The 11345-nt window shown below is 36.6% G+C and overlaps 1 protein-coding gene across 1 annotated transcript; it reads right to left on the reverse strand.

The window, feature by feature from the left end:
- Window positions 1-1341: 1341 nt before the first annotated feature.
- On the reverse strand, window positions 1342-4877 carry LOC122022945. The gene is made up of 3 exons (XM_042581047.1): window positions 4689-4877; window positions 1790-1887; window positions 1342-1513 (listed from the first exon to the last, which is right to left on the reverse strand). Exons 1-3 carry the CDS (start codon window positions 4875-4877, stop codon window positions 1342-1344), a joined length of 459 nt encoding a protein of 152 aa, XP_042436981.1.
- Between the last annotated feature and the right edge of the window lie 6468 nt (window positions 4878-11345).

Genomic DNA, 11345 nt, shown 5'->3' on the forward strand with positions numbered 1-11345 from the left:
ACGACGATCAACTTTATCTCCCGACTCATTGGAAGCCCAAGCATTACTGGACGATTGGACCAGAGCGGAGAAAAGAATCCAAGGAATGCAACTTTCAGATGAGTTGAAGATTTTGATACTGAAGGAACAAATACGATAGGAACAGGAAATGGAAGTGAATGAAAATGTAAAAGGATAAAAATGTAAAAGAACTACGTGGGCTTTGATTCCCCTAAAGGGATACGTAGGCAACTTAAATAAGTGCAAGCCCTTTTTTTAATAAATTTTAATTTCTAATTTTTAATGTTTAATGTTTAATTTTTAATTTTTAATTTTTTTTAACATATTAATCTTGAACCGTGACGAACCGTGACGAACCGTGAACCGGCGGTTCTGAACCGTGAACCGTAACCGTCTTGGGCGGTTAAGGTTAAGGGTCGACCTGCCTGAAACCGTCGAACCGGCGGTTCTGAACCGTCGAACCGTCGGTTCCGAACCGTGGTCAGGTCTAGTTCTAATTACCATGCCGGATAGATTAGTTTTGGTTACCCTATTGGGTAGGTTAATTTTGGAGGGGGCGGCTATTCTAGAGCCTCCCCCTGAATTATTGGTCTATTATTTTTAAGTTTTAATTCTAGATTTGTGTCTGTTACTTTTGTAACTATATTTAACTTGATGATAATCTGATTTTTGATGGGTTCTAAAATTTTTCAATTTTGATTTTATCGATCTAGGTTTGTGTTTTGTTTTTGATTTGGTTTATCAGATTTTATATAATATATTTTATCTTTAGGTATGTAATATTGGTTAATTCCTACTTGCGTGGTTAAACACGCTTTCGGAACCCAAGCTTTATTTTGTTGTTTATGTTGGGTTATTAATGATTTAAATGTTTTATTTGAACTTGACTTGTAGCCAAGTCCTGTTTTATTGTAGACTATTTTTTGACTATTTAAAATTAAATCTAAATTCTTAGATCTTGTTGTAAATTTTTCTAACATACTTTTTAATTTATTATTTTCTATTTTTAGTGTTAAATTTTCCTCCTCAAGTGTTAGGTCTTGAGTTGGCTTGGAATTTATGATTTGTTCCTTGAGGTTTTGGTTTTCCTTAAGGAGCAATTTATTTTCATTTTCTTTTGCTATTAATTTTTATTTAAACAAGCAATAATTCTAAAAAATTTCTTATTCAAATTAAAATATACTCGTCGGGACCTTCGGAAACGAGTACGGACTTGTGGCTCAATTCGGGTTCGGACCCGTCTTCCGATTCATCCTCCGATTCTTCTTCAAGGGCCATCAACGCGAGGTGACTCTGGTGCTTTTGGTCTTCAGCCTCCGATTCTTCTGAGGAAGAGTCGTTCTAGGTTACTTTGAGAGCCTTCTTCTTGGATGTCTTCGACTTGTTGTTCTTCAATCTCAAACACTCATTCATGTAGTGGCCTTTCTGGTTGCACCCGAAGCAAGTCACGTTCCTTGATTCAGATGGGGAGTTGATCTCTTGCAGGTTCTTTTTGCTAAAGTTTTTCTTCCTCCTAGAGAACATCTTCGTTACTAGGTTCACCAGGTACTCTTTGTCTTCAGAGTCTTGGTCGAACTCATCTTCAGGTTCAGGCTTGGTCTTTTTCTTTTCCTTGGAGGGACCTGCAAATAAGGCAATACCTTTCTTGGATTCGGCATTAGTCTACTCGTGTAATTCTAATTCACAAAACAATTCATTGAGTTTTAATTTAGATAAATTTTTTGAAATTTTGTAGGTATTCACGATAGATGCCCACAAGGTATTACATGGAAAAGCATTCAATACGTACCTTATTAGATTGCAATTCTCCATTTGCTGGCCTATCGCGTGGAGTCCGTTGAGGATGTCTTTGATCCTCTCATGGAGTTGACTCACTGTTTCTCCTTTCTGCATTTTAATGTAAATAATTTATTTAATAAAAGGTTGCGCTTAGTTACCTTGGCGTCGCTTGTTCCTTCGTGTAGTTCGATCAACTTGTCTCATAACTCTTTCACATTTTGGTGCGGCCCCACTCGGTTCAGCTCTTCCTTCGTCAACCCGTATTGCAGCATGTTGAGAGCTTTGTAGTCTGTCGAGGACTTCTTTCTCATGTCCGGAGTCCACTGTTCCGAGTCTAGTGGGTTTCCGGAGTTGTCAATCGACACCTTGTAGCCTCTGGTGACACTGAACCATTGATCGAAATCAGTTTTTAGGTAGACCTCCGTCCGCTTCTTCCAGTATAAAAAATCGTTCCCGTTGAATAGGGGGGCGTACTATGCTAAGGCCTTCAATTTGAGACATATTTGTCCTGCACACACAAACAAAAGCAAGAAATCCCAAGACTTTGTCTTGGATTAGTAGTGCGGTATTAAGAAAAATATGTAAAACTGAATTGGTGTTGCACCAATTCAGATTAATTATGATGAGAAGATTTCCAAAAAGGTAACGATACCAGTTTGGAATATAACGAAAAACTAAAAATCCAAAAAGAAAATGAAAAAGAATTTCACCCCCTGTTTGATTAGTGGTTGCACCAAATCAGAGCGGTACCTACTCTGATATCACTTGTTGGATCGTGTAATTCGATAGAGGGGGGAGGGGTGAATATCGATCAGAAAGAATTATCATAGAGTAAGCAGCGGAAAAGAAGACAACGAAAAAGTACAATGCTAACACGAGCCTTTTTACTTGGTTCGGAGCCTTGGTCGACTCTTACTCCAAGGCTCGCACTCGTCGAATGCTTTTGTTGGACAATCCACTAGCAATCTGAAAAGATGATTACAGAATTTGAAGTACAAAGATGCTAAAATGAAATAAGTACCGACAACTAATAAAGAAAAAGAAATCAGTGCGTTTGTCGGAGAAGCTTCATCACAGGAGCATAATGCAGGATCGTAAGCGTCAGAAGGCATAGTCGTGTGTTGTATCTTGCTCCAGGCCTCACCCTCCTTATATAGGAGGCTCGGGGCGCCCGAATCCCTTTCGGGCGACTGGAGTGTGACATAGCCTAGCCAACCATGAAGTTCCACGTGTTGACGTGCGTTTGAGGATAAAATTTGCCTCCGGGCACCCGGATCCCTTTCGGGGGCCTGGACCCTTGTTTTTCAGCGATCTCCTTCCTGCAAGAAAATGTTAGTCCGAGGTAAATGTAAATTATATATCCTGCAAAATAAAGTGTTAGCACAGTTTATAATCAAACAGAATAGTAATTAGATTCCGTCTCACCGAGACCGGAATCTAGTCAAGATCTCAACTTAGAGTTCCGAAATGGTTCTAAGTTGGATCAGCGCCTAAGTTCCCTTCCCGGGAACACGTCCTCACAGTCACTCCCTTCCAGTGACTTACCTCAATTTACCTGCCAGACATCCGATCAACCCGTTGACTCGTCTGGACTTCGTGCTAGCTATCAGGTCAGCCCATCGACCTAGCTGGACTTCGTGCCAGACGTTAGGTCAGCCCGTCGACCCGTCTAGACTTCGTGCCAGCTATCAGGTCAGCCCATTGACCTAGCTGGACTTCGTGTCAGACGTCAGGTCAGCCCGTTAACCCGTCAGGGCTTCTCCTGCACACTTCGTAGAAGTGTTAGATCAATATGAAACTAACTTAACCTACTTTGTTATTTATAAAAACTTGAGTTAGACCATTAGTGCTAATCGCACCAACAATAAGCTCCTGCACACTTAGACACAAGGTTAAAATACCACAGGACCTAACTTAACTTGTTGATCACATCAAAATAACCTTGGGGTTCCAACAATCTTCCCCTTTTTGATGTGAGCAACCTGAGTTGAGCTAGGGTAAATAGACATAAAAGTAAAACAAATAATATCGCAATAAAGTGCAAAAAATAAAAAAAATTGTAATCTACCTCCCCCTAGAGACTTAACCTTTTCCTTCTCCCCCTTTGATCACATAAAGAAATGGGGTACCAAGAGAAACTCTAAGGGTAATAATTTTGAAAACTTTGAAATTTTTGAAAATTATCGATATCATCAAAAATTTGTAATAACTTTAGAAAAAATTAAAATATTTTTGAGAACTTTTCTAAGCAAAAAAAATTTAAAGCAAGAAAATTTTTCTAAGCTAAAAATTCTACGGTTAAAAAGAATTTTAAGTAATTTTAGAAAAAATGTTTGAAATTTTTCTTTAAAGCATTATTTAATTTTAATTTTAATTTTAATGCTTTATCAGTAAGTTAATTAAACATTTATTTCAATATTTTGGCTTCCAGACAGTGGCGAGACACTATGCCTTCTTGGTTATTGGAGCAACAACCACTTTTTTAGACAAAGCCTCATAAAGAAATTTAACGTTTAATTTTCTCGCTAAAAGCACTAAGTCTAATTTAGAGTTTAGGTTAAACAAGACTTTGGAATCCAATATAGGTTCCAACCAACTGGATTAACTAAGAATTTCTTAGGGACATACTTTTTTGAAATATTCCTAATTTATCCCTTGTGATATCTAAAATACCAATTTAGATTGTTGTATTTTCTAAAATTTGTATTATGTGAACATGCATGATTTTTTAAGTTATCTACTTGTATTTTTAAATCATTATTTTCTAATTTTAATATGTCTAATTCTTCTAATGGGAAAGATTTAGCTAGAATTACTTTTAAATTTTTAATCTCTTTTTCTAACTTACAACAATCCTTAGTTAACAATTTAACAAACTTAAATAATTTATCGGGAGGAAGAGATCGTACTTGACTTATCTTGTCAATCTCGTTATCCATGTCTCCTCCTGAACTGCTGATTTCCTCTGAAGACTCTCCCCCTTTATCGATGCTTATCTGGGATGAACTTTCTGTGTCCTCGGGAAGGAATTTGGCTATAAGTGCTGCCTCGGCAATTTCTTCGGTCTCGAATTCTTCTGACGACGACTCAGTGTCCATCGAGGAGTCGGATTTGGCTTCAATCGGTTCTTCGTGGAGCTTCAAGAACTTTTTCCAGAGTTCTTTTGCACTTTGGTAATTGTCGATTCTGTTGAAATCCTCCACCGGTAGTACACTTAAGAGATCATATTCAGCCTTACCGTTTAACATGAAATCATCGCGTTGCTTTTTGTTCCAGAGGCATTTTTTAATTTCTTCTCCGTGTGCATTCTTTGGTGCTTCATAACCATATTTCATTATTAGTAAAATATCGAAATCTGTTTTAAGAAATACCTCCATTCGTCGTTTCCAAAACACGAACTCCCCCTCGAACGTTGGTGGATAGATGTTAGCTCCGGCCATCTCATTGCTTTAGTCGGCGGTTAGTCTTTTTGAGGCGTCCTTACTCTGATATCACTTGTTGGATCATGTTGGTCGGCTAGAAGGGGGGTTGAATAGCCCTAAAAAAACACAAACACAAAGTACCATTCTTGGACTTTTAAAATAACACTTGCATATAATTAAAGAAAGAAAGCAATAAACTAAAAGAAGAGGCTCACAGACTTGAGTTGGTTACAACCGGGGAGGTTGTTAATCCAAGGAATGAATCACAGACTAAAAAAATCTCCTTCAGGCGGAGAAGCCTCTTACAGTAGTGAAAGCATAAAAAAGAGAAGCTAAACTAGAAATGGAAGCTCACAAGTGTTGTATTGCTAATTCTTGTTGTGTTTAAAAGCTTCTAAACCAAGACTGTATTTATAGCCTTAGTCGGGGTGCCTGGAGGGTTCCAAGCGCCTGGGAGGGGAATAAAATTTTATCCCTTTTGCAACGGATTGTGGTCAAACGCGATCTGGTCAAAATCAGGTTCCGGGTGCCCGAACCACTAAAGTCAACTTGGTTGACTTTTGGTCCGGGCCCTCTGCTCCGGTGCTGCTCGCCTCGGTTCAGGTCTTCCACTCTGGCTCTTCTTGCTTGGGTGATTTCAGCTAATCGAAATAAGGCTCACCCGAACCCAATTTCGGCCTTCTCGAGCAACCTTCCGCTCTGACTTCTCGTCCCTCGGAAATGTTGCGCGCTTCCTTCTCGTCCGCCCGTGTACTCTTCTGCAGCACCTCGTTCCTCGGACTCACCGAACCCATCGACTCTCTCTCGTGTCGTTCTTCTCGCTAGCTGCATCTTTTACTCGACTCCCTATGCTCCTAAGCTCCTGCACACTTAGACACAAGGTTAAAATATCACAGGACCTAACTTAACTTATTGATCACATCAAAACAACCTTGGGATTCCAACATGAGGAACCTTTGTGTACACGTGGGTCTCTCATCACGAGTTAGTGACTGGAGATCACTGCTAGATTTGTCACAGATGGGCGAAGACATGGGAGGATGCACGGATAAGGCGGACTGATGAAGATGAGATGCCCTAATTGATAGCACGAACACTGATAGAGTACATAGATGTGTGAGATCGATGTGAGAAATGTATGACTGTGATTGTGTGTGCGATAGTGTTGGGATTGTGATATTGTTGACAGTGATGTAGGTTGGTGTATTTGTGCGTACACCAACCTTATACGGTACTCGAGTTCCCATAGTTGATCCAGCGTTTGCCTGGAAGTGATGTATTTGGAATCGTTCGTACCTTTGGTATGTACACGCTTTTTCGATGATCTATTTACCTATTTATCAAAAAGGAGATAGACCCTACATATTAGAATGAACTAATTCAAATGGTGCAAGAGAAACAGAGATACTTATATAAAAAGGTAAAGCAGAGAATTTTACCAATTTGCAGCTACAATAATCTGAAATATCATGAGTTTGCAATTTTCCTTTAGAAGCTAAGTATTTCAAATGAGAAGAAGAAATATGTCCAAGATGAGAATCCACAAATAAAAATCAGAAGAAGTAGAGCTTAACCGAAAGGATGACAAATCAATACTAAAAGCTGCAACATCTGGAACTTTCAGCTCTTCTAATACATATAGCTCCCCCTACCTATGACCTATCCCAATCAGCTTCTAGGATCGCGGATCCTGCACCTAACAAGAAGATGAAGTAAAAGAAATTGAGAAACCAAAGTCACATAATTGACCGACTGAGACAACATTCAAAGTAAGATTAGGAATATGATATACATTAGACAGAGATAAATTAGACGTACAAATAGAGCCAACACCAGCTAATGACATGGGAAAACCTTCAACGGTCATGATCGACACAGAAGGTGATGAATTTATAGATATAAAAGAATTGACATTAGGCGGCATATGATGTGAAGCTCCAGAATCAAGGATCCAGATAGGGGAATGTATACCTAAGGTACCACTAGAGGGCAAACCTATGTGAGAAGAGACAGACATGGCATGTGGCTAAGACACAAAGAACTTCTGAAACTGTTTGGTAAGAACAACACCACCATAACCACCATAGCCACCTCCAAAAGCATGATTAACTCTAACCATACAGTCATGAACATCCTTTCTATCCATGCCACTAATGGCAGTAGAGGCTTCTTCGCTAAAAGTAAATGTCACAAATCCAAACCCCTTGGACCATCCAATTTCCCTGTCCATGATAACTCGAGCTTCAACCACTTCACCAAAACTAGTAAATACTTCTCTCAGACTTTGATCCTATGTGCCATATGAATGTCCTCCAACAAAAACTTTTGAGGATGGCATCCACCTTGCTGTTTGAAATAATGGACTGGAAGTTACAGATTTCTTCAAGAGATTACCAATTCTATTTGCATAAGTCATCCTTGCATCGAGGATTCATAGAGGTTGATAGCTTTGCGCATCCAAAATTCAATAGTCATGTTTTTTGGTTGTCAGGTGGACTTAAAGAACTCAAAATTCGATCTCCACCGTTCAAAATGTAGCCTTGGATGTGAGGAATATTCTCTTAAAGTTTTAAGGCGATCCAACGATTGAAACTCAAGAAAATACAATACTTCTACAATCACCTCAAAGAATTCTGAAAATAAAACTATTCCACGATTCACTAAGAGAGGAGACGAGGAGATGGATTGACTCTGATACCATGTGAACAAAGCAAAGAATGCAAATAGAGTATAAAAGGCAATAAAGCGAAGAAGAGAAAGAGATAATCACAAAAGGAGGCTAGCAAATTATATTGCAAAAACTTGGATTTACAAAGGAAAAGAAAAATATAAATAGACAATAAAAATAATAATAAAAGACTAATATACTATTATATAATAATAATTTAGTATATACTAACGGAAGTATGTCAAAAATTTACATCATGGGTTTCCTAATGTTTGGATAACTTATAGAATACTATTAACTATACGGGTTATAATAGCTTTTGCTGAAAGAAGTTTTTCAAAGTTGAAGTTGATAAAGAATTGAATTGAATAAATTAAAATAAAAAAAATTCAAACTAATCTAATTGTATTTCTGAATTAAATAATTTCGATTCATTATTTTGATTTAATTAAAATTTGACTCATTTCCTATTAAGAGACATAACCCAAATACTAAAGCGACCCGAAGTTATATTTATGAATTTAATTTATTCAATGTTAATAATAAAAAAATCAATTATTTTAATTGATAAAAAAATCAATTAATTTAATTTTAATAAATTTAATTTAATTAGTTCGATCTTAACTAATACTCACGGTTTAGTGCTGTGACAGACACGTCACTGCTTATGGAAGGCCACTAATGGACGTAAATCAGCAAGGCAGCTAGGGTAGAATGCAATGCATGATTAATCACGTGCCAAAGCGTGAGTCAGTAAGAGAGTTGGACACGTCCTGGGAAAGCAGGAGCAGACTTAGGGAGTGCTTGGTTGGAGGGAATGAAAGTGAGGAATGGGAAAGGGATTGAAAGTTAGTGTTTGGAATGTTAATGTTTGGAATGGGAATGGTGGGACCCACGGATTCAAACCCCCAAATATTGGATTTGGCCATTACCAAATAAAATGGGGGGAATGAGAATAGTGAGGTCCACGGATTCAAAACTCCTCATTCTCATTCTTATTTCAATGAATCTCATTCCTAATCCCATTCCTTTCCACCAACCAAGCACCCCCTTACTCCAGAATCCAGATAGACTTTTTAGATTTAAAGTTTATTTTAATTTCATCGATTCGAAAACTATCTACATGGATGGGTGGCCTTCCAACACTGCTACGTGCGCATAGGGAAGTAGGGCTTGACCCAGTCAGCAGCGCTGTTTGCTTGGATAAAGACATCTGAGTGTGGAAATCCATCCATGTTTTTAACAAAATGGATAAAATCTAAGTCTCGCTCTCATTTCACATTACGGTTATAATATAGGATAATTAATATATTTATGGTAATTTAAAAAATTATTCGGTATTTATGGTGCTTTTAAAAAATTAATTCGATTTAATTTTTGATTGGGTTGATATTGGACGGAGGGCATCCGTCGGGTTAGCCAACTCCCTCCCTTGCTATCCGAATCCAATAGCCTGCGTGATTTTTGCTTAAGTAAATCTTTTTCTATCGGATAGATTTGGGAGAGATGAAACGAGAGTGACTAATATGATCCTGAATAAATATATTCAAATAACTCTTCTAAAATTTTATTTGACTATATATATATATATATATATATTCAAACAACCATCATCATACTACAACACAAGTATCAAAATCTTCAACATCTTGAGATAAAATCGCTCAAACATTATTACGATTTTACTTTTAAAAATAAAAAACAAAATTTTCTTAGTTTTTTATTTCTATCGGCCTAAAAAGAGAAATATTATATAAAAGTATTTGGTTAACTCCAACACTGTGGTGGAAAACTTTAGCAACAAATTGGAGATCCTACAAGACAAGCCGATTCCCCTTATCGGAGTAGAGATCCTACCAAATTTATTTTGAAAGCCAAAAGATATTTCTTCTCCATGACACGTCAAAGGATTCCAAGATGGAGATGACATATTTTTCATCTCAATAAGGAAGCTCTCCGATGGTATCAATATTCAAATCATGTCATGGATATGTAACATAGGAGTTTGTAGATGATTTTCACACTTATTTCACCCCTTAAGAGAATGACAATGAAGATGAGTTATTCAAAATTCAATAGATCATTAATAATAAATATCATAGTCACTTTCTTTAACTCTTCAACTAAACTCATGATCAGTCCAAATGAAAATTATTGAATATGCAACATAGGAGTTTGTAGATGATTTTCACACTTATTCCACCCCTTAAGAGAATGACAATGCAGATGAGTTATTCAAAATTCAATAGATCATTAATAATAAATATCCTAGTCACTTTCTTTAACTCTTCAACTAAACTCATTCAGTCCGAATGAAAATTATTGAATACTTTTATTGAAAGGCTTTATCCTAACATTCAAAAAGAGATTAAGACATACCATCCTTGTACTAGAAAAATTGCATTATCCTTTGCATGATTGCTAAAGAGAAAATCAATGAAACAGCACAAAGAAATAACAAGTGACACTGAAATCATCAATATACACGAAAGAACATATTGATCATTGAACAAATAGAGGACTCAAAGAAAGAAGATCTCAATGAAGGTAAACTACAAGAAAATGTCAATGAAGTATTAAATGCCACTGATAATATCAGTTCATGCCTTAGAAGAGTTATGACCTCAACAAATGAAGGTAAAAGGATTCATTGAACAACAAAATAGTTATAAAGGTGATTCATATCAAGATCTAAACTTTAATAGTGATAGGAAGAATTCATCTATCACAATCATCACAACATCTACAACAATCACTACTTTCATCATTCAAGAGAACAAAACAGCAATACTTTGCCATCATCAACAACATCAGACATGAAGTATTTTTTTTATCATAATTCAATAAGAGCTCGACACAAGTCTAAGAGAAGAAAAATTCAATGTAAACACTGCTCTTACAAAAAAAAAAAAAGAAAGAAAAGATTGCATGGTCATAAACTTTCAATGAAGATCCAACACAATATACCTCACCATCAAAAGGAATTTTTGGGACTCAAGAAAGAATCATAAAAGATTATTTATCTTCATCAAAAAGAGGTTTCAATTAATTTACATTAAGAAGATAATTTATACAAATAAAAAAAAAAGATAATCTTGAGGACAAAGTTGTTTTGAAGGATGATGGAACGATACGATTCCCAAATAAATATATTAAAATAATCATTTAAAAATATTATCTTTAGAATAAGTCAATTTATTATTATTTTTTATATTGACAAAGCATTCTTATATGTATATATATAGAGAGCCATTATATAATCTTTTTGGAAACAATGACGTAGTACCAGTTAATCAAATCATTTTAATTATGGGAGATTGTTTCCCTCGAAATGATCATCTCATCCTTTTACTTTTCCTCAAGAGATAGGATATAGGTACCTATCAGTGATAGTCATAACAACGGTGATCCTGGGCTGGATCACCATCAAGATCACCTACAAGCCCTGCATCGAGCAAGGTCACGACACCATCGAC

Source organism: Zingiber officinale, chromosome 9B (assembly GCF_018446385.1).
Source record: "Zingiber officinale cultivar Zhangliang chromosome 9B, Zo_v1.1, whole genome shotgun sequence".
Lineage (NCBI taxonomy): Eukaryota > Viridiplantae > Streptophyta > Magnoliopsida > Zingiberales > Zingiberaceae > Zingiber > Zingiber officinale.

Excerpts from the sequence above, each read along its gene's own strand:
- LOC122022945 (XM_042581047.1), bottom strand. The coding sequence starts at position 4,877 with ATGGACACTGAGTCGTCGTCAGAAGAATTCGAGACCGAAGAAATTGCC. Across the intron at positions 1,888-4,688 it reads AGATTGACAAGATAAGTCAA|AAAGGAGAAACAGTGAGTCA; the intron begins GTACGATCTCTT and ends ATTAAAATGCAG. Across the intron at positions 1,514-1,789 it reads GAGAATTGCAATCTAATAAG|GAGGAAGAAAAACTTTAGCA; the intron begins GTACGTATTGAA and ends GATGTTCTCTAG.